Source organism: Gadus morhua, chromosome 10 (genome assembly GCF_902167405.1).
Source record: "Gadus morhua chromosome 10, gadMor3.0, whole genome shotgun sequence".
Taxonomy (NCBI): Eukaryota; Metazoa; Chordata; class Actinopteri; order Gadiformes; family Gadidae; genus Gadus; species Gadus morhua.
In genome coordinates this window covers 16,528,690-16,552,092 of record NC_044057.1, presented here as the reverse complement: position 1 = coordinate 16,552,092, position 23,403 = coordinate 16,528,690, and the positions used below count along the sequence as shown (strand labels likewise).

General features: G+C 47.4%; 2 protein-coding genes across 3 annotated transcripts; both read left to right on the top strand.

The window, feature by feature from the left end:
• Window positions 1–730: 730 nt before the first annotated feature.
• bend4 (BEN domain containing 4) lies at window positions 731–11,812 on the top strand. The gene is made up of 6 exons (XM_030367538.1): window positions 731–1,979; window positions 4,677–5,285; window positions 6,478–6,569; window positions 6,838–6,864; window positions 7,305–7,545; window positions 8,781–11,812. Exons 1-6 carry the CDS (start codon window positions 1,427–1,429, stop codon window positions 9,086–9,088), a joined length of 1,830 nt encoding a protein of 609 aa, XP_030223398.1. The 5' UTR covers window positions 731–1,426; the 3' UTR covers window positions 9,089–11,812.
• Window positions 11,813–12,941: 1,129 nt separating this feature from the next.
• Window positions 12,942–23,376, top strand: rab11fip5b (RAB11 family interacting protein 5b (class I)). Of its 2 annotated transcripts, XM_030369183.1 has the most exons (6): window positions 12,942–13,926; window positions 15,951–16,480; window positions 16,850–17,465; window positions 18,054–20,387; window positions 21,289–21,430; window positions 22,088–23,376. In XM_030369183.1, the coding sequence occupies exons 1-6, from the start codon at window positions 13,547–13,549 to the stop codon at window positions 22,346–22,348; spliced, it is 4,263 nt and encodes a 1,420-aa protein (XP_030225043.1). In that variant the 5' UTR covers window positions 12,942–13,546; the 3' UTR covers window positions 22,349–23,376. The 2 variants fall into 2 exon arrangements, with proteins under 2 accessions (XP_030225043.1, XP_030225045.1); XM_030369185.1 differs by lacking the exon at window positions 18,054–20,387.
• Window positions 23,377–23,403: the final 27 nt, after the last annotated feature.

Sequence of the window (23,403 nt, the reverse complement as noted above, 5' to 3'; positions counted from 1 at the left end):
GTTTATATATATATTTTAGGAGTTAAGTTCAGTAAATATCCACTTTAGTAAATACCTTGATAAATTGGAGCTGTCAACAACTTAACCAGACACTTACATAACCAATTGACCAGGCGCCCCCATGTGGTAGACTGCACGAACCGTCCACTCCATGTTAAGAAAATAATATAAATAAATAATAAAAGAATAATAAAAAATGTAAGCACAGAGACCCTAACCCACACAAGATCTAACATCTAGGGTAACTATTCAGTGGTTTGGGTAGGCGCCAATGTCCGAAACTAGCCAATGTCTTGCATGTATGCCAATATGATGAGAATAATATAATTAACTTATTTGATTTGTTTTGTTACGAGATCTCTTTCTCTTTGAATGTTGTAACTATAGGCCAGAAAGAGACTTTATACGGGAACTGTATTTTCTGTGTGTTCGCGTACGTGCGCGCTTGTCTGCGTACGCGCGTTTATATGTGCGTGCGTATGTGTGCGTGTAGATATCATCTCGTAACAAACATCCTAACTCTACTTTGAGGGTTATCAACTCAGGATAAAGTTCCCGCCTGACCACAGTGTGTAACCCTGTCCCTCTCCTTAAGAAACCCACAGGCCTGGGTCTGTTCTGCGCACGCATTCACAATATTCTGGTTACTGACGCTCGCCCTCTGCTCTATAACTGAGACAACAGGATGTGAATGTGTGACTGAATGCACTCCGCGCGCAGAGCCTGAAGGCTGCACGAGCCACACGACACGTGCACCACCTGCGCCCGGTGCATGGTCTTCCTTCATCAGAGTCCGACAACTAGTCCGACATCAGACACATCTTCGACACTTATAGGCCTTCCGATGCATTTCAATCTCAATACGTGTTGATACATTTGGGGATAGGAGGGGGGCGGTGGGGGGCAGACGCTGCCATTCAATAATTAGGAGAAGCTTTTTAAGCAAATTGATAAATTTGTCGTCCGATAGCCTGTGAGCATATCAATGAAACCGTTTCCAAACAAAATTGTTTTAAACACACGCTGGCTGGCAGGGAACCCGTGAGACTTGTGCAGGTGCGAGCTGCAGACTGTGTGTTGTCTACAGCAGCAGCACCATTTTAACAACAGCGAGCAGCGCGGCCACGCAAGTCCCGCCCGCATCACCCTCGGCCCAGTGGTTTAATAGCAGCGTACCCGGCTGGGGATTGGAGCCGCAGCCTGTCTGTAGATGAGCCCACCCTTCGTCTACAATGTATACGGAGCAGGGGAACCGAGCCAGACGATGACGAGAACAGGTCCTCGGTCATTACCAGCCGCCTGTCACCCGACGAGGACTCCACAATAGACCGCCGCCAGCAGACACACGCCTCCGCCGCGACACTCAATCATAATCATAATAATAATAATAATTATTAGAATTATAATTGCCCTAATAACCACCGCAATGGAAAGAGACATGCAGCCCGCAGAAGAGGGGCCCTGCGCGCCTAAGATGTGTAGACAACAACAGCGGGGTCCGTGCAGCAGCCTCAAACCCTTCCAAAGTAAGCGCTCGGCGGGTAAGTCGCGCTTTGACAGGTCGGCTATGGTGGAGGTTCCCCTCTTCGGTGGCGGCGGTGGTGCTGCTGAGGTTGGCAGCGGCGGCGGACAGCATCCCTTCAGTTACAACCCCGGGCAGCCGCATCCCTTCACCTCGTCGCATCACCAACTGAGGGTGCAGCAGCAGCCACCGCACCACCAGACCACCGCCACTATCAGTAGTACCCAGCAGCATCACGCGGCTCCACCACAACAGCAGCATCGCTTCCATTGTAGTGAGAACAGGCCCAGCAGTGGAGCCGCGACGTCCACCTCGGCAGCGGGGAGCAGCGCGGCCGGCTGCCCCCAGCGGCGCTCCGGGGGCGGGGAGCGTGGAGCGCTGCGTCCCGACCCCGGCTTCTCACCTGGGAGAGCCGCCCTGGTCGCGTCCCCAGACTGCAGCTACGGTATCAGCTCAGGTACCCGAGACTTGTTGAGTATCAGTGATTTCAAGTGTTTGAAACAAGACCGGACTACTATGGTCAGAAATATACTCGTAACATGCTTTTTATTATATTATCTTTATATATATATTAGTAGTGTATTTGTAGTCACTTTTTTTTAATGATCTACAAAATAAGATTCCATTTACAGGACCAAACTATTGATACATAGTTTGATTTGGAGACTACACTTGGTGGCAGCATACTGGATCATATGTTTATCCTCCATCTCTAATGGCTATCATTAGTTAACCGTAGTGCCTCCTTTGTCTAACGTTGCTCGTGTTTTTCCATCTTCTTCTCTGTTCGCAGTGATTGATTTTGTGGCGCTGGTGGTGGGGCTGGGGGGCTGGAGGGTTGGGGGGCTTGGTGGGGGGGGGGGGGATGGGGTTATGTTCCACTAATCAAAAAATGAGATACTTCAGTTGCATGTGCACGTCCCCACTGCCGCTCAAGAGCATTGTTTAATGATATACGTCTGAGCGGCCTGTAGTGTGTGTGTGTGTGTGTGTGTGTGTGTGTGTGTGTGTGTGTGTGTGTGTGTGTGTGTGTGTGTGTGTGTGTGTGTGTGCGTGTGCGTGTATGCGCGTGTGTGTATCAAAACGAACCCACAATGAGAGATGAAAGCAATGGACCGAATCTCTGCAGTCACTAAATTAAACATTTGACGTCTCATCAGGCTAATCAGATATTAATCTCGTTATAACGTCTGCTGCTGCAGCAGACTGGATTCGCTGGCGGTTACTCTGTCTCCGCAGCCAATCAGACGCTCAATCTACAACAGCTCACAATCTATATTAGTCTACACATGAGACAGGGCTGTGGGTGTGGAGCACGGAGCGATTTAAAGAAGAGGAGAGGCCTGTCTGCCTTCTAGATAGACTGAGAGAGATGGAGAGAGAGAGAGACAGAGAGAGAGAGAGTGGGAGACAGAGACAGAGAAAGATGGAGAGAAGGCAAGACAGAGAGAGAGAGATAGAGCCAGAGCAAGGGGGGAGAGAGAGAGAGAGAGGGGAGAGAGGGGGAGACATAGAGACAGAGAGAGAGAGGGGGAGAAAGAGAGAGATGGAGAGAGGGCGAGACAGTGAGAGAGAGAAACAGAGACAAAGCGAGGGGGGGAAAGAGACAGAGAGAGAGAGAGAGAGCGAGAGGAGGAGAAAGAGAGAGACAGAGATAGGGTGAGAGGAAACAGAGAAAGATGAATAGACGGTTACCGACAGAGAACGACAGACAGACACAAAAAGATTGACAAAGTAAAAGAGAGGCAGCAAAGAGGGAGTGATCGATAGCTGTAGATAGAGAGCGAGAGATAAACAGAGAAAAAGGAGCAACAGAGAGTTACATAAGAGAGGTAAGAATGAAGGATATACCCATGAGATCACAGCGACGTGAACTACATTCAGAGGCCCCCAGAACTCAGAGAGTTGTGATTAAAATAAACGGGGCCTCTGCCATGCATGTTGTTTCTTTAATGACATTTTATGAAGCTTCAGCATATCCACCGAGCCTATCTGAGGGGGGGGGGGGGGGGCAATATCAAACACATCTCGCTGGGAACATGGAGACGGCACGCATATTAATAAACACGGCACATCTGCGGCAGTCTGATAGACACGTCCCGACGGCTGGAGACACAGCCGACACGGTCTCTATATCTGTGTGTGTGTGTCTATGTTTGTGTGTGTGTGAGTGTGTGTGTGTCTTAGTGTGTGTGTGAGTGATTGTGAGTGTGTGTGTATCATTGTGAGTGCGTGTGTGTGTGTGTGTGTGTGTGTGTGTGTCGGTGAGTGCATGTGTTTCAGTGTGCATCCGTGAGTCTGTGTTTGTGTGTGTGTGTGTGTGTGCGTGCGTGCATGCACGTAAGCAAGCAGTTAATGTCTACATGCCACCGACCCACTCATAATCATGTGAGGTGGACGTGTGAGATCATCTCATTGGAGGGGGGGGGGGGGGGGGGGGGGGGGGGGGGGGTTCTTGCTCAACAGCTTCAAGCCGATTTCTGCCCCCAGAGGTTCACAGAAATACACTTCCTCATCCTATTGTGTCCTTTGTTTTAATCTATTTTATTTTACATGAAGGAGCAATACAATAGCTTTTCAATCCAAACAAATATGAACAGTTTAACAGACAGGGGGGACTTGGGAGAGGAAAGCGTTAGGTGTCAGTGCGCGAACCCGCACCGACACCTAACCTTTGTTGTTGCTGCTGTTGATAAAATCTACGGAATTAATATGGTACAGGAAGCCGACCTGCTGTGGTTTGTGTCACCCTGACACCCGATGCCTCACATCCTGAGCACAGGTCACATTTTTTGCATGCAGCCAGCGGGTGTACAATAGAGTGATGATTTGTCAATTAATCAGCAACACTGAATTGAGCAGGTAGGGGGGTTTCAAACCCAGAACCTTTTGAATGGGAACCCCCTAACCACTACATAGTCCTGCCTTTCTCTCTCCCCCTCTCTCTCTCTCTCTCTCTCTCTCTCTCCCTCTCTCTCTCTCTCTCTCCCCCTCTCTCTCTCTCCCTCTTTCTTTCTTTCTTCCTCTCTCTCTCTCTCTCTCTCTCTCTCTCTCTCTCTCTCTCTCTCTCTCTCTCTCTCTCTCTCTCTCTCTCTCTCTGCCTTCACGACACAACTAACCCTGGGCAGAGTAACCAGCGTTGTTCCGTCTCCAGAGAACCGGCTGATCCTCGACGCCTTCGCCCAGCAGTGCAGCCGTGTCCTCAGCCTCCTGAACAACGGTCGGCTGATGGAGCCCTCCTGCTCCACCTCCTCCTCCTCCCCCACCATCAAGCAGGAGGACGGGCCGGGGGGCCAGCCCATGGACTCCTCCTTGGGGACGGGCCCCACGCCGCCCCAGGAGGCGAGCTGCTCCACCACCGACCCCGAGGGAGAGGCCCAGCGCAGCCAGTGGAACCAGCAGCAGACCTCCGCCTTCCTGCGCATCTTCACCGACTCCCTGCAGAACTACCTGCTCTCCGGGCCCAAGCCGCTGAAGAACCAGGGCCTGATGGGCCAGCCGGGGGGCCCGGAGGAAGAGCCGTGCCCGGTGGCGGAGCCCGGTTCCGGGGTGTCCCCGCAGGGCCACCAGGCCCTGGGAGGCTGGAGCTCCCCGGCCCCGTCCGAGCCGTACCTTCACCCTTCGTCCACTCTGCCCGAGGAGGAGGAGGAGGAGGAGGAGGAGGAGGAGAGTTGCTGTCCGCGCTGCCTGGAGTTGGAGCAGGAGGTGCTGTCTCTGCAGCAGGAGAACGAGGAGCTGCGGAATAAGCTAGAGAACATACCAGGTGAGGTGGGGTTGTCTATGTTGGCTGTCAAGAGACCCAAGGATTCTGTTGCTTAAGGTAGAGATAGCTTGGACCTCCGTGGGTGTAGGTATGCGTACATTTTACACAGAATGGAAAGGCAGGTTAGGTGGCTGGGTTCCTACAATTCTTCAATACAATACACATTTAAGATTTATAACACATCTTCCTTTCAATTTATCTTCTCATCTTCTCCTCTCCTCTCGTATGAAGGCCCTTTCAAAGTGGAGATACATGGGAAACATAAGAATTCAACAGCTGGCATTTCCATCATTTCGAGTAAAAGCTTTTATTGAACCTTCATGAAGTAGAGTGGAAATTCATAGTCTAAAAGATCCCTTTCAACGTTTTTAATTTTCGCATGTTTATTTTCTCGAGCTAAGCATTGGCACCCCATAAAATAATCACCTCAATCCAAGTATCACAACATTTACTATTTTGCCACGGTAGCAACACCTTCAAAGAGATTCCAGATCGGGACTTTTGTAAGACGAGAGAGTAGGCGAGAGGAGGATATAGGAGGTGATATTAGGAGGCCCTCTCTCAAGGGCCCGTTTAGGGGAACTAGGTTGAGGAACTAAAGAGGGGAAAAACGGGTCACATAGAGGTGAACTATAGTTAGTAGAAATGGGAGACACTAGAGTTCAAGTCGAGGTTAGGCCTCAAAGGGCTTCAAGGGCCCATTTCCAGTTCAATTAGCGGGGAACTCCTAACCTGAGGCCGAAAGAGCCAGTGGGAAAAGGCGGGAAACCCTGGGAATGAGGAGCGATCCAATCTTCTACGGTGGCTCATAACCTATTCGATACTGTCTATTTTGGAGAAGATGATTACACTGTTATAATTTGGGGGCGCCTTAGGAATAAAATGGGTGCGGAATTTGATACCTGGCTGCCATCAAATTCAGATTGGATAGTCAAATAATGTAGATCGATAGTATGTGTGCCCCAGACCTTGTTTTCTATTTCATTATCTTCCTTCTATCACTGTTCATTGGTTAATGGCACACTAACACTAATGTGAAACTAGCTTGCAAGCTTATATGCCCCTTAACACCTTTTATTCCTATGCAGACATTTACAGGCTCAGCAAAACACATATATTCATAGTGAAACGGCATAAAGATGTATCCTTGAATGAATAATAACCTAGGTATAAACTGTCTGTTTTGAGACAGCGCCGTGTCAGAATGTTCTGGACTACTTCCGGTCGGTCCTGCAGTTCCACAACCAGCTGGTTCAGCCTATTCTAGAGGAGCCGCTGACCGAGGTAACGCCTAGATTACATCAGGCTCTGACTCAGACTCAAGCGTTACTTATTTCTGGCAAGCATCTCCAATTTCATACCATTTGGGTTCATGGAATTGGGCCCTGTGTATTTGTTTGGATAGTTTGCTGAAGGTCCGTGTGTTAAGCCAAACGTTAAATAAGGGAAATATCAATTTGATTCATGGGGTATATAAATTGTATATACTTTCATAAGATAATGAATGCGGAATCAAATCAAATGTGAAATTAAAGAAAACTTACTTTTACAGGAAGAAGAACGGCAAACAGTCTTTGAGGTTGGTGTTTTATTTTTATTTCAAACTACCGTACTCGTTGTAATGAGAAGTATTTTTTATTATTTCAGTAAAAGTTTTTGGGTTAAATATTGAATACATATTGAATACATTCTATATTTATGATTGAATAGGACAAAAACTGTAACATTTGACAGTTCTTCATTTCATGCAATTTAAAATTGCATTCAATATGGAGTGCATAGACATTAACATTTTCAGTCATTTTTATGTACAAAAAAGATAGTATCAAATACACATATATGTTACAACACACATATTGGACAAATAATTCTTAAGGAACGTGATGGTATGAACAACTTTGAGCTCACTTCCGCACACCGTTTCAACGGCCGCAACCCCACTGAGGCCTGACTCATTGAGTCACCTTTTTTCCCCCCCTCTCACCGCCCCCTCTCACCGCCCCCTCCCTTCCTCTCCAGGGTAGCAAGCAGCTGCTGGGGAACTACCCTCTGTTCATCACCAACAAGCAGTGGGACGAGGCCGTCAACTCCTCCAAGAAGGACGGCCGCCGCCTGCTGCGCTACCTGATCCGCTTCGTGTTCACCACCGACGAGCTCAAGTACTCGTGCGGCCTGGGCAAGAGGAAGCGCTCCGTCCACTCAGGGGAGCCCGGTCTGGAGCGACGCCCCCTCAACCCGGTCAAGGTCAGCTGCCTCAGAGGTGAGGGTGAGGATGGGGGGCTGATGATGATGAGGGTGGTGGTTGTGGTGGTGGTGATGATGATGAATATTAGGATTCTGAGGACGGCGTCGCTGAGGGTGACGTTGACGTTGATGATGTCATTATATGTGTATGATGATGATGGTGTTGATAACGATGATGATGGTGAAAAGGATGAATTAATTAATTAAATAATAGTTAGTTAGTACTCAAAGACACTACGAAAATAAAAGTCCCAGTAGTAGGCCTATCAAACAAATGTATAAAAGTCCCAGTCAAACATTAGTAAGGTACACAAAGTATCAGAATAACAGAGATAGGGTTAAATATTAAAGCTATTTTAAAAAGGTGCGTTTTGACCGATGTTTTGAAGGAACCAAAAATTTAAATAATAATATAGCTGCAAGCAGCATTTACCGGTTTCAAGAATGCAGCTGTGTGCTGCCACCTGCTGCATACAATTAAGGAAATTGTGAATTCAGTGAGACTTCTATTGGAGGTCACTTTAGGTCAATAACTCATAGTCAAAAATGCAACTCTTCTTCCTATTTTCTCTATGTGAGATGGTACCCCCAATTAAACCAAAGCACCCCAACAGCTGGAAGTAGTCAACCTATGACAGTGATTTTATTTCGCTAAATTCTTCCGACCAGACTGCTGGAAATGAAAAGCTTTAACCTATACCAGCCCATTGCAGCCAACACAGTGTGTGCAAGGCCAGTGCATCCTCTGCTGGTAGTAGTACAGCATTGCTTAGTAGTAGACCATAGACTCAAGGATTGTGCCTTCACTGCCGGAAGCAGTAGACCATTGCTCAATAGTAGACCATAGACAAGCTGTTTCCTCAGACCACATCAGGTGTTAGGTGCGAGTATCATTCGACCCAGGGATCTTCTGCTTGCAGACGTGTGCTCTAATCGCAGAGCTACTGATGGCCAATTACCAGCAGCTGCGGCTTTTTTCGCAACCCCATGTAGCCCCCACCGCCGCCATTTAAATGAATGAATGAACGGCCGTTTTTGCCGCAACGCCTGGCACTCACACTGTCTGGTTTTAATGGGAAAAATGGGTTCCATGTAAGGTATTAAATGGGTATTTATTTACCCTACATGGGGTATGTAGGGTATAGATTTATGTATATCCACAAATGTATTAATTTATTGACCCATTCATCATGTCTTAAAAACACAGGCGCCTTGATTCCCCTCTCTTTCTCTCCCCCCTCCCTCCCCCAGAGTTCATCCGGATGCACTGTGCCTCCAACCCCGACTGGTGGATGCCGTCGGAGGAGCAGATCAACAAGGTGTTCAGCGACGCCGTGGGCCACGCCCGCCAGGGCCGCGCCGTGGCCAGTTTCCTGGGCGGCGGCGGTGGTGGTGGGGGCAACGGGGGCGGCGGCGGCGGCGGCGGTGGGGGCGGGGGCAGCAGCGGCGGCAGCAACAGCAGCACCAGCAGCCTATACATGGAGGGCTACGACGCACACCTGGCCCAGCCCGACGAGCTCTACCTCAAGGGCTGCCACAATGGCGGCCAGGCCGACTAGAGGCCGAGTCAGGGCGGGTTCAGGCTGAGTCAGACCGAGTCAGGGTGAATTCAGACCGCGTCAGGCCGAGTCGAGGCGAATTCAGACCCAATCAGTCAGTCAGGGCGAATTCAGACCGAATCCGGCTGAGTCGAGGTGAATTCAGACCCAATCATGCTGAGTCAGGGCGAATTCAGACCGCATCAGGCCGAGTCAGGGCGAAGTCAGACCCATCAGGCATTGCAGCGATTAGTGCTAACTGCTGCAGTGATGTGGGAGTCTCACCTCATTTGTTTGACGTCATGTTGGGAACTTAAACGTCTCCTCCATGACAGGGTTGTAGAGCTCTGGAAAGGGCAAAACGGCGGTGATCAGTCTCTCTTCTATTCACAATAATACAATGCTGACGCCACATGGTAAACAAGGTCCTTCTTCCCGCGGTTGTCTTCCGGTCTGATCACCTACTCACGTGATTGGCCCCCACAACGTGACGTCAGGTTGTTTTCCTAAAAGTTGATTCCGTTTCAACTCTTCACCGCAATCGGCTGCATTTTGCTTTCAGAACCAAACGCAGAATGCACTACCCCCATTCAAAAGAATGGTTGATTTCGCCTGATTTGGTCTGAATGAGCCCTTTAACATCCATGCTTTGCATTCATGGTTCTTCTTTCGCAGTGATTATGCACGCAGACTGCCAGTCAAGATTTTGCGGGGCATAAATCTGTTGCCATCGGGTGATTTTTATCAGTATTAGAAGATGATCGGGTTAATCATGTTAATTTGATCTACCGAACTAGATCCACAATGTTCTCAATGCTGGCATAAGTCAACAAGCAAATGTAGCCCTTGTAGCAGATCTCCCCTGTTCCCCGTCCCCCCATGGCAACCTTCCAGTGCCCTGCAGTGTGGGGAGATGTGTGGAGAGGGGTACATCTGCTCCAGTGATCCAGATGATGAGAGTGTTCTTTAGTCGTCTTACTTTGCTATTCAACACAGGTGTATGAGTCATCAGTCGGGTCATTGGAGTGGACTTTTTAACCTGAACCGTATTATTGTATAAAGAATGACCGTTATCTGTCACTTTACATGGGGGTAAAGGGGAGGGTATCGTTGAAGCATTCCAGAGACACTTCGATCCGATGTATCTACTTTAACTGTTATATATTTTTCAAAGTTGTCAATTTTTTTGCGTAGTTTTGTACATTGTTTTTTTTACATTATTTTGCTACAAGGGAGCCTTGGATTTTTACATAAGAAAGATAGATTGTCTTCATGTGCATTTACCTTCATGAGCAGTTGGGTCATATCAGTTTTTGGTAAATGGATAACTGGACCAAAATAGACAAGTGAGACTGTTCAATCTCTTCGGGGTTTTTTTGGAGCAACTTAAAAACTATGCCTTCAGAGTATTACAGTTCAAAAGTCATTAATGGGAGTTGAGTTGTCCGACCCAGTGTCAATGTCCTTAATTTGAAGTGTATCTGAAGCTACAAACTTACTTTAGGCTGACACTGAGCTCAAATATAATTTGTGTATTCTCTCAGTGCGGATCCAGATGGCTTCAGTCGAGTAACGCCCTCTCATCACCTCCTCAGCTTTAGTGCCTGTAACAACTGAAGGAGCTACAAATCATGTTTTCCTACCACCTACGGTAAATGTCCAACATAAAACACGCTGTGTTATTTAGTTTACATGTAAGGGAACAAACAGTGACCCCTGGAGGAGCTTAAGAAAAGAGCATAATTTCCTCTTGAATCATTCCAGGAGAAGGCTAGAGGGAAAAAGATTTTTATGAATCAATGATAACGGGCCTCCTACCATTGAGTTATATAGACTTGAAGAACAAAAGCATTGTTTTATATACTGTGTGTCTTATAGTAGTTATCGTATCAGACATGTTTTTTTACATTGACTTTAAAACAGAAGTGGCAAATATACATAAGATTGTATCTAAGTTCAGTTGTCTGATATTTTATTTAAATAATTGTATTATTTTTTTATCATGGATTACATTTGTTCTATTCTATAATGTATTTGAAAACCACCTGCAGTTTATGTATTGCTTTGTTTTAAATCACTGTGTGTAACCAAACTTAGCTTTTGGAATCTGAAATACCTTTTAGACTAGAGGTTATTGAGAATGTATGTGCACTCAATGCAGTTTGTTTCTAGTGTAGTAGGATGCTAGTACTAGTATTCGGGACTGCCAGACTGTCAATGATTAATGATATGTTTCAGAAGTATAGTGTTTGCAGCTGGAGAAATGTGTTGCTCTGAAAACATGTATACTGCAACACCACCACCACGCACATCTTATAGCTCTCTTAATTTTGGGACTAATTAGCAACAAGATGGTATTGCATCTGTTTTTGTACACCCATATTTGTCCAATGTCTGACTTTCCCAGATTTGGTACTAGCCTTCGAGCTGATAACATAAACCCGTTAACAAGGGAGAAATAAAGGCCAGTTCCTAGTACACTTTATAAATATATATTATATGAATGTGTACAGTGTTGCTGTATACTACTGAATGAAGTAGAAAAGTGCCACAGAACTTTCGCCGATTAGTTTCTGTAATCATATACTGTTCTGAATGTGAGCATTTATATGTGCTATCTTTTATCCTCCAAAGTTGCTGTGTCAACACTGTGAAATGTCCATTTGTTTTTTTACGAAACAAATTTAAATAAGACTTTGATTTTTATTTATTAAGAAATAAAAATGTGATATCTATCAAAATTCATGGTAGGCTACAATGGTTTTCTGTGATATGGGAGATTTAGAATAGAAAAATAGAAATAGCTAGTGTGGAGAATTGGGGTAGATGGAAAGGCCCCTTCTGTCTATTTATTTGATCCCATAACAGTTGAGGTTCAATCCTTGTGTGAAAATACAGTAAAGAGGTTTAAGTGGTTCTTAATACATCTAATAAATCAAGAACAAACCGTCCTTGTCCACTAGTTATAGTAAACAAGCAGCTTTCCTTCCCATGCAGTTTAAGAATGGCTGCAATTGCAAAATAAGTACACAGTAACGGGCCTACATTGATGCAAATAATGTGGTGATGAATGACGAGCTGTTTGTCTGCCAGAGGAGGGCCAAGGGAATTCGATTGGATTTACACGAAAGCGGTGGGGTTTGCAATCAATGCACAGCACGGTGTCCGGTTTATCAGGGCAAGGTTACCGGGTTGACAAGCCCATGCACGCATAGGCGAACCAGCATCAATCTCTCATAATGCGGTGCGATAGTTAGCCACCAGATGGTGCTAGAACGGCGAACAGCAGCGGCAGCAGCGATGATACAGCAATAGTCTGCAGGCGCAGACCATAAATGAACGTTATCATCTGAATGTAAACAAACATTGACGTCATGTTAGCTAACAATAATACTTTTGAGCATGCATTGTATTTGAAATTGACGTGTTGCTCACAATCGATGGATTACTTTTTATTTACTATGCGATTCTGAATAGATGTTATCTTTTATTCCACAGAGAATTTTGGCTTTTGGCCTAGAGGAGATTGGATTTTTTGGGCTTCTAGGCTACCTTGTGCTAAGTTTAACAAAACATGCCACTGTGTTAGGTGTTCCTCTCTAATAATATAAGTGATATTAAGCCTACAACTAAAACTTGGTCAAACGTCATGATTCAGGCCTATAGGCTATGTACGGTATAATAAGAACACAGCATCGCCTAATATTGATGCCTTTGTTGAACACATGCCATTGCTCGAACATCTGAAATAGTTCCCATCATGGAGGGATGAGTTGGATAATGAGGGGTCCGCCCATGTACTGTATTCACCCAATGATGCCCGCTGCCCACCCAGTTACCGCATTCTATATCCCATGACAAACGGCTCCAACATTCCCAAACGCGTCTCCCTGATGAGGACTCCATGTCTCCTGCAGCATGCATGATGCAGCACAGTTACACTTTTCGGATAAGGCTTTTTGGTGACGGTTCCCCGTTTATTTCGTTTGCTCTGCGGCATCCATTGCAGGGCTGCTGCATGCGGGACTTATTTGGGAGAGGGGCGGGCCGGGCCATGCCCTAAACTAGTTTGAGGAGTGTATGTAAACTGCACACATGCATGGATGTACCACCGTGCATGTGAAGTATTGACTTTTGCTTGCCTCACGTCGTCCGTATATGTGTCCGGCGCGACATTGTATTACATTACATGGGAGGAATGGCATGTGACTACTTAGACCGAAAGCCGGCCATTCGCTTCTGCTGCTGGACTTGACGTCGCTAAAAAACATCCCCAAATCGTGAGCTCCGTGTGTAGTTTCGGATTGACATTCTGCGCAAGACACACGTTGACTCCGAGCGGACGGCAGGCAGGCGAAGGCGAGGCGGGACGACACTGCACCGAAGAACAGACCCACCGATGCGCCACTAAACTCCAGATCCGCAGAATTCCAGGTGCAGACAAGTCAGGACTTCTACAAACAATAGACTGCCTTCACCATGATGTCCCTCATAGACCTGGACGACGACCAGCGATGGGTGCCCACGCATGTGAACGTCACCGTCCTTCGCGCGAGGGGTCTGCGGACGAAGGGCAAGCACGGCAGCCGCTATCTGTACACCATCATCCAGGTGGGCAAGGAGAAGTACACCACCGGCCTGGTGGAGAGGGCTCCGGTGCCTGAGTGGAACGAGGAATGCTGCTTCGAGCTGCTTCCAGGGGTGCTGGAGGAGGGGGGTCGCAGCGCCTACCCCCCTGGGAGCGGCGACCTTGTGCTCACGGTCATGCACCGGGTGCTGATTGGGCTGGACGTGTTCCTGGGACAAGCCTCCATCCCCCTGGATAGGATCTTTAACGATGGAATGTGTCCAAGAGATGAGTAGGTCACACTTCAGGCATTTCCCTCCACCTGCATCACCAGCACACTCAATGTTGGTCACGTCCGCTACACATTCAGACACATCTAACTGTCATTGTCATAGAACAATGAAAGTCGTTGTAAGTGACTTTGATTGGTTTATTTTTAACCGCATGTTTCTATAATTGCCTAATTTCCCCAACCTCTAATTGCGCAGCACGGCTCAACTTTCCCCTGACATATAGAGACTCATTAACTCAATGTCCAAATGCGCTCCTCCATCTAGCTGAAGGGCTGCTGATGGTACTTACCAAAGCACTTTATTCACTGCCTGAAGCAAAACCCAAATCTGGATTGGATGTCATGGGCTTCAATAAAAACTTATGTGAAGGGAAATGGTTCTGCTAAAACTGTTGTAGGCCTCCTTTAGAAATGTGCACTGCGAGGGACAAATTTAAGTTGCATGAAGAGTAATTTGAGGTGAAACTCCAACAACAAGCCTTACACTCAGAAAAACAAGTTATTGAGGTTTGCTTGTGGTTTGCTTATTATAGCAGTTAAGTGTCCTCATAATAACCTTTATGGCTGACCATTTGTAGTTCACTCTGCTATGGGGGAGAGCTTTACACACTCGCACACACACACGCACATACACACGCACATACACACGCACACACACACACACACACACACACACACACACATACACACACACACACAAACACACACACACACAAACACATTTTTAATGCATGACTCTTTCACCAACGCTACATACACAGGAAGGCATCGGTCCTAAATAAGTTCTACGCTTCCTAATATCATTACCCAATCAACATCAGAGTTATTCATTATTAGCTTTATTTTTGGACAGATTTGGCATATTTTCATAATACTTGACTCATGTTGTAACCAAATTCTACCACTTTGTTATGTTCGCCTGTTGTTTCACAAGAGAATCAGGGAATGGTTCACATCGATAGTAAAACAATCCAAATGTAATCCCATCTTTATCTTAAGCACATATTGATGATTTTATTTTTTGTTAGTTTGATCATCAGGGTTAGAGCAAACTACTAAAAGGAGCATGCCGTCTAGCCGAGGCAAACACTATGACTAGACAAACGGTATTATAGGAACAAATCTCAACAAGTTGTTCTCACTGCACACAACTGAGCAACAGTCCACCCAGTTTAAGGAGAATCTAAGATGCGTTATGTAAGCAGTGAAAGGCCTGACGTTTTTTTTCACAGCTTTGTAGGGACATGTTATTACATGGTAATAGCATCACATGGAATCAAAATAGATTCTATCATTTGTAGCCTTTTCTGTGACTTTTCCTCCCTGCTGCCAACCAGCTAATAACTCCATCCCCAGGGCACATTTTGTCTCAGTTTTATGCTCATTAATTAAGTGTAAAGGCCCTGGCTTCATGAAATATACATTTTTGGAGATTATTACAGGCTTTCATGATGTGTTGCGTAAAATAGAAAGGAGATTGCATCAGCTTCTATGTGCTGCTTTACTTTGCTTTTATATTAAATGATTCTCAATTATTTTATATGTGGTAGGCACTTCTGGATTGATTTGATACTTTCTTTTTGATGCACACACACACACACACACACACACACACCCTCACACACGCACACACACATACACACCCTCACACACACACACACACACACACACACACACACACACACACACACACACACACACACACACACACACACACACACACACACACACACACACACACACACACACACACATACGTCAGCATGACTAGATCCTAAAAGGAGCTTCTAAAGTTTTGTGATCACCCCCAGAGTGAGTCGTAAACCCTCTCTTAGATGCATTATTTAGCTGTTGTCTTTACCAGGGTGATTCAATGCCAGAAATGCCTTGCCTCAGGGCAGGCTGGTTTGGGGAATAATACCATTTCACATCGGCTGCCCACCCACACACATTGTATTCATATAAAACGATCTCCAGCTAAGGGTGGACGCCGCCTTGTCTCCTCCGTTTCTCGTTGGCTACAGATGGATGAAGCTCAACTCCAAGGCGGGCAGGAAGGAGAAGGAACGAGGCGAGATGCAGGTGACCGTCCAGTTCACGCGCAACAACATGACCGCCAGCATGTTCGACCTCAACATGCAGGACAAGCCGCGCTCCGCCTTCGGCAAGCTCAAGGACCGCGTGACGGGCAGGAAGCGCGGAGACGTGGAGTCCTCCTCGGCCATCCTGCCCGGCCGCTTCGCCGCGGTGTCGGGCCACCTGGGACAGCACTCCGGAGAGGGGGGCGGTGGGGGGCCGTCAGGGGAGACGGAGGTGGCGGTGGAGGAGAAGAGAAGCAAGGTGAAGGACTTCTTCAAGGGGAAGCTGCGGCGGTCGTCCGACACCAGATCCTGCTCCTCGCTGGCGTCGGAGAGCAGCGTGTCGTCTCTGGCCAGCGATAACCTTGGCCCCCCTCCCAGCCTGGATCTCCTCGCAGATCCTCCCAGCTCCCCTGTTTACACAAGCAAGGTCAGGGTTGACAGCCTCTATGGCGAGGCCGACCTGGCTAAGAAAGGTAAGGCAAGGCAAGGCAAGGCAAGGCAAGTTTATTTATATAGCCCATTTCATACCCTGGTGCAATTCAATGTGAGTAGATAAATACAATTTTATATAAAAAATAAAAAATATATAAATATTCAAGTATACAATACAATGTACATGATAATAAAACAGATAATAATAGCAAATAAGAGCATGAGAACATTAAATTAGGCATAAAACCAGTAGTAAGAAAGAAAGTAGAAAAGTAGAAAAAAACGGAAAAATTGAATGAAAAATAAATAAAAATGGTTAATATGCTAATGTTGTTAATATGTGTGTGAATGGCATGTTAATGGGACTCAAACAAACATCCCACGCCAACTCCACCACTGTGTTCATACAGTGCTCACGAGCCAACACACCACAAAGGTCCTCACCCACAAGCGGGCCTTCAGCGACGAGGCGAGCAAGATCACCACGTCGACCGCCCGCACCTCCCCCGCCGTGGAGGCCCTGAGGGGCCACACCATGACCCAGTCCAAGTCCTCCCTGTGCATCAACGGCAGCCACGTCTACGACTCGGAGCCCTCCACGCCCCGGAGCTCTGCGGCCCTCCAGTCCAAGCTGGTCCTGCTGGAGAAGTGCTCCCCGCTGTCGCGGTCCCTGCAGAACCTCACCAAGCGCGGCGACCCCGCCACCTCCCCCGGCGAGAGCCGCCGCTGGTCCTTCGACAAGGGGAAGAAGGAGGAGAGGGAGGAGGAGAGGGAACCCGATCCGGCGGCGGCGGTGGCGGCGGCGGCGGCGTCAGCGGTCCAGAGCGCCCGGACGGGGGGACGCCCGCAGGCGGCCGGGCCGATAGACGCCTCGGCCGCTGACGGGAAGAAACAGAAGAAGGCTCTGTTTTCAGGGGGAAGGAGCGACTCCCTCCCGGCCAAGTCGGAGCAGGGCCAGGCGGTTGTGGCCGCGGAGGGGAGGCTGAGAGGTTGGTTTGGATCCACTGATACCCAGAACAAACCAAGGTGGGTGAGGGCGAGATGAGCCAATGCCTGTAGGTCTGCCCCGTGGTGTTTGAGTGCGTCCGCCTGGGGGGGGGGGGGGGGGGGGGCGTTGGTTGAGAGTGTCTGCTTCCCCCCCTGCACAGTTGGAATGGGACTCAATTAAGTTGACACAGCATTTTCTGCAATGCCATATCATTTCATGTTTCTCCCCCTACAGCTTCCTCATCTTTGATGTTTCTTTTCAGTTCTCAGTAGATTGCAATGTTTGAAGTGGGTTCACCCAACAGTCTGCATGATTAAACGGGATTGTTATACACTATTCTATTTTCTTCGGTTTGAAATGATCTGCAAGCACTGCATCTTTTTGCTTCTTTGAATTATCTTCAGTTGCATTTTTCCATCCTGCTTTCTTCTTTCTTTTAGTTTACAACTTATCAAAAGCTTCACAAATTTCCGTTGTGCAGCCGGCAAGAAAAGTCCAACCTTACATGAATGTCACCAAGCATTCGGATGGTCTTGTTTTTTGTTTGTGTGTAAAGAATTGCTCCCCATTGGTCAACCGGCACATTATTAACTAAGAAGACTACTTGTGCCCTATTTCCTTCACAGGCTGGAAGTTTCTCCTAAGGTAGAAAGCAGCTCAGATGTGCCCCCTCCCCTCCCTCCCCGCTCACCCATTCCCCAACAATTCCAGTTCCCCTCCCCCTTGGCCTCCCCCAACGGCCCAGACTCCCCCGACAACAGGAATCACTCCTCACCCTTCTCAGCCGCATCTTCTCCATCCACCACCCCCATCTCCACCTCCAACCCCTTCCTCGCCCATATGCAGCGTAACCCCTTCTTTGAGGAGCTCATAGCCGAAGACTTGCGCAAATCCCCTCCTCTCGTGCCTCACTCCCCTTCGGTCCCGGCCTCTTCCCGCTCACCTCCCTTCAACCCCGGCCCATCGCACGACGCAAAACCAAAGAAAACAGCCTCCGCCAGAAGGGAGCGGCCGAGGCCCATTGCGAGGCAGATTTCCCTCCCAGCGTTGCTTCCAACATCCCCCATTCCCTGTTCCCCCGACCGCTGCGCGCCTCGCTCCGCGTCTGAGAGCCAGGAGGAATGCGACGACTTCTTTGATGCCTTCGCCTCGAGCAGGCTCAACTCCCCAAAGGGGCCTCTCCCCCCAAAAACGTTTAAAGCCATCCCAAGTCATCCTCAAAGAGGCGGTAAGGCTCTTCTGAACAGTACTTCCTTTCACACCATAGAAGAACAGAAGGCCGATGATGCTCAGCCTCCACCGTTGCCCCCCCGGAGGTTACTCAGAACCTCTGTGAACGATTCTGACACCTGGCTGCATAGAGGCCAGCAGTTAGCCGTCCAGCAGGAAGCCTGCCTCCTGTCGCAGACGGGTGCCGCGTCCCGGCAGCACGGCAGGGAGGCGGAACGCAAGAGGAGCACGCGGAGCGTGTCTCCAGACCACCTCTCGAACAGCGAGACGTCCGAGTCCCTGAGCGTACTGACCTCACCGTATGAAAACCTAACCGCGCCGACTTTCCAATCCGAAGAGAACCTCAAGAAGTTTAGGTATGAGCCGTTAGAGGATGAGAACGATCGCTGGAGAGGGATGCTGTTTGAACAGGATTTGTACGGACGTGTCGGTATTGGAAATAGTAGCGAGCCCAAAGTCAACAGCGCACTGAGCAGTGTCGCTCCAAAAAATGCCAATCATTTGGAAAACAATGATTGGATAGGGGACAAAGTGTGTCATGATGACAAAATGGTAGTTTCTGATTTCTTGGGTAGCTTATCCGCAGCGGTCACCAAGTCTAATATGATTGACATTGGTGACACTTCCTCCATATTACAGTCCACAGTATACACACCACCTGTGGACCAAGATCACCCTCCATGTACAAACAATGACACATCTCAATCATTCACATTTGAAGACCTGAACATGAATGTGAATGACTCCGATTTTACTTTCATTGATTCTGAAGGCTCATCCCCATCCGAAATAGCTGACCCTGTCAAACATCTCAGGGGTCTCGACAAAGTCTTCCAACAACCATCTGAAGACATATTGCTAGCAAACTACCATATAGAGATGAGTATGCCAGATCAGATGTTTAGCACAACACAGAGTAATGTCTCTTTGGAAACCACAAGTAACCTATCCAATGAACAGCTTATGATGCTACCAGTTGGGGAAGATGAGGGATGTGATCTCCGTCAACTGACACAACAAAATATCTGTGAAGTGGGTTCTTTAGTCAGCCTAACATCTGCCCAAGCTGACGTTGAGTCGAATCAAGATACAACCAAAGATGCTTTGAACAAGACAATCGATGAGGACCTTGATGGCAATGGAAACCTCCAGGCAAGCCTAGTGACTCTCAATAAGAAAGACTCATCTTCGTTATCCTCACCATCATCGTCATCATCGAGAGTGGTCAGTGCACGTCTCAGACCAAGTGGGATGAGGTGTTCAGCGAATCAAAGGCTTCAAGGGGAGGCCAGTGAACAACAGTTACCACATCAACCCAGTAATTCACTTCAAGTCTTTCCACTGTCACATGAAGATACATGCGATTTTATTGAAACAAATATAGAATCGGGGACCAGAAGCAGCTTTGAAGAACTCCACGCAAAAGTAGCCCCTGAGAAGAGAACCCTTTCAAACTCCAAACCTTCCCCATCCCTCTCTTCCTCGGCCGTTTCCACCCCAGGCGGTCTACCTCACTCAATCCCAGAGTCCTCATGCAACTCCATCCACCCCTTGAGAACGCTACATAGCGCCGGGTTCAACAGCACACTGGCTGTGGCCCCCTTCACCTCCTCTCCCTCTTCCTCCTTTCCCCCTCCATCCACCACTGCCCAGCCCCTGACCGAAGCACTGCACACACTTTTGCCTGAGGAGATAGATCCAGCTTGCAACCTGCCCCGTCAGGAGAGCAGGTGAGAGACCTCACACTTAAGCTCCACAGGGATTTCTTCTACTAACCTCCACTTTTAAAATAGACAAGCACCCGAGTTACAATGTGTGTAAGGCGTAGGAATTATACACAACAAACGGCACATCTTGTAAATAGGGACTTAATTGGCGGACGTGTGCGTATGTTTCTGTTGTGCTGCCGTTTTGTTACACCTTTTTTGTTGTTGTTTGTTGGGTGTCAATTGCATGTGAAGCTCTTCATTTGTATATCCAAAATGAAGGATGACTCTGGCTGCACATTTTGCTTTGTTTCAGTTATATGTTGCTCATTTCATTCATGTTTCAGTTTGATGTTTAATTGACATTCCAGACCACAAACCATTCATTGTGATGTGAAGACAAAATGGAATATAGTAGATCTTCCTCATAGTTCCTAATTGCGCTTTAGTCAAACTAGGAGTACCTCATCGGTTATTGCTGTTTTTTGTCACATTTACTTGATATATTCCTGTTGTATTAATGTATGTATCGCTAACGTGCTAATGTGTATTGCTAGATACTCTACTTCTAATTGAACCATTCCCTTAACAAGCATAGTCCTTACATTTACACGGTACATTCCGGTGTATCAGCGTACGCTTACTCATGATAATGCTAAATGCTCATACTCACTGATAATTCCTTCTTAGTGTATTATCAACCCATTTTGGCCTAGCGTGACTTATTGTTTGTTAAAAACTAAAAAACCGGAGTGGTTTTTTAGACCTTCCATTAAGCTGATTGGAGATGCATTGATGTATTTTCTGATGTAAGCATCAGCAAACCCCCATTAGTGTTTAATGTAATAACGGACCGGGAGGGTTCGACTAAATTGACCTCACGCCTGAGTCCCATATGAAGGGCCGTTGACTTGTTGTGTTCCAGCCCCCATCCAGTGAAGCCCATGAACACCACAGGGGGCCAGTCGGACAAGAAAGAGGGCCGCTCTGTTCTGGAGAAGCTCAAGTCCACCATACATCCGGGTCGCACGGCCAGTCAGAGTGCAGCTGAGCCTGAGAGGAGTCAGGTAACACACAGCAACAAGATGACAACACATCTCAAACCTTGGACATCTGTCTCAGTTTTGACCAGGAAAGGGACATTGAGAAGAGCAAATATGTTTTCCTTGAGCATCCTGGTAAAGATATGCAGCAGCAGGTTGTTACATAAAAGTGACGGACAGACACCAGAAAGTTAACTAATACATACCAAAAAATATAATCTGTGGGTTGATTCGCCTGCTCTGTGAATCAGAACAACATGCACATCAACATGTGACCTAGAACATCACACAGCTGTGACCTTTGAACCTTTCCATGGCCCCTCCTATTCCCCCTTCATCTCTCTCTCTCTCCCTCCCTCCCTCCCCCTCTCTCTCCCCCTCCCTCTCTCTCCCTCCCTCCCCTCCACTCTCTCTCCCCTTCTCTCCTCCTCCCTCTCCCCCTCCCTCCTTCTCTCCCCCTCCCTCCTTCTCTCTCCCCCTCTCTCCCTCTATCTCCCCCTCCCTCTCTCTATCTCCCTCCTCCCTCTCTCTATCTCTATCTCCCCCTCCCCCTCTCTCTCTCTCTCTCTCTCTCTCTCTCTCTCTCTCTCTCTCTCTCTCTCTCTCTCTCTCTCTCTCTCTCTCTCTCTCTCTCTCTCTCTCTCTCTCTCTCTCTCTGTCTCTCCCTCCCTCCCTCTCTAGCTGCCGACTGTGGACAACACGGCCCAGTATCAGCAGCTGTCTAACATGGAGCTGATCTCGCTGCTGCTGCAGCAGGAGATGGACATGCAGAAGCAGCAGGCGGACAGCGAGCAGCAGGGGGCGCTGCTGGACAAGCGGGAAGCCGAGCTGAAGAAGCTGAAGCTCCAGGTGCGAGACCTGGAGGACTACATCGACAACCTGCTGCTGCGGATCATGGAGCAGACGCCCACGCTGCTCCAAGTGCGCGCCCGACACAAGTGACCGCGCCCGACACAAGTGACTGACCGACAAAAGACGTCGCTAGGACAGAAGATTTGTAACCCCATGTCAAAGACTCGTAGGCAAACGATAGATCGTATTAACTCCCGTTTTCAGAAAGGATTTATTATGCACAGAGATAACACAGGTCCTGTCTGGGAGATCGCTAGTTAAGACAACTCCCCTCCCCACTCTCTAGGCCTCCTTGTCAGCGAGGTCTTCTCTCTGCTTCTACTGCCCTGTCGATGTAGACACTACCACCACGTATTACCCCCCTAAAAAACGGCATGCTTGTTACAACCCCTGTTTGGTGCGGTGCTGGAGGAAAGCGCTGGCTACCAGGACGTTCCTTCCCTTGTAGCTTTGGTCATGCTAATTGCGATACTACATTGAGATACATTGAAGATGATGCTACGCTCTTGTCACTTTACAAATAGCATACTGCTTCCACATAGACCTTCCGATATAATGTTCAGGGTATAGGGCTAATGACGCTTGGTCATCAAATGAACAGTTTTGATGTTTTTTTGCACATCATACACACAAAACATCTGATCGTTTTGAATTTGAATTACAACTGGAAAGAGTTGAATTGAGTGATGAAACAGTTTTTTTTAAGATATTGGGAAAAGAACAAATAAAGGCTAGAGAAAGTGCTCATACGTCACACCACAACATTAATGCATTACTTCATCATAAGCAACAACTAAAATGTCCCATCCTTGCATCTCGCTCAAAGCAGAACAATGTAGATATCCTATTTATGTATTTTATGATCCGTTTTGTGGTTTTATTGTCAAAATCGTTATGTTCGAGTATTGACCAAGACATCTCTGTTATTTATTATGCGAGTGTTAAAAGAATAGATAATTCAGTAAAGAATTATTCAATTTACACTATTCTTTTACATTATTTTGTCAAGAAATGATACAAACTGATATCCCTTTCAGTACCACTGTAGCCAATGGCAATGCTTTGCATTATTGCAATATGTTGATACATCAAAAAATAAAATGCACAGTTTAAAAATATTTGTTTCATAGTCTTCATAATCTTAA

Excerpts from the sequence above, each read along its gene's own strand:
- bend4 (XM_030367538.1), top strand. The coding sequence starts at position 1,427 with ATGGAAAGAGACATGCAGCCCGCAGAAGAGGGGCCCTGCGCGCCTAAG. Across the intron at positions 1,980-4,676 it reads CAGCTACGGTATCAGCTCAG|AGAACCGGCTGATCCTCGAC; the intron begins GTACCCGAGACT and ends TTCCGTCTCCAG. Across the intron at positions 6,865-7,304 it reads AACGGCAAACAGTCTTTGAG|GGTAGCAAGCAGCTGCTGGG; the intron begins GTTGGTGTTTTA and ends CTTCCTCTCCAG.
- rab11fip5b (XM_030369183.1), top strand. The coding sequence starts at position 13,547 with ATGATGTCCCTCATAGACCTGGACGACGACCAGCGATGGGTGCCCACG. Across the intron at positions 13,927-15,950 it reads GGAATGTGTCCAAGAGATGA|ATGGATGAAGCTCAACTCCA; the intron begins GTAGGTCACACT and ends CGTTGGCTACAG. Across the intron at positions 16,481-16,849 it reads GGCCGACCTGGCTAAGAAAG|TGCTCACGAGCCAACACACC; the intron begins GTAAGGCAAGGC and ends GTGTTCATACAG.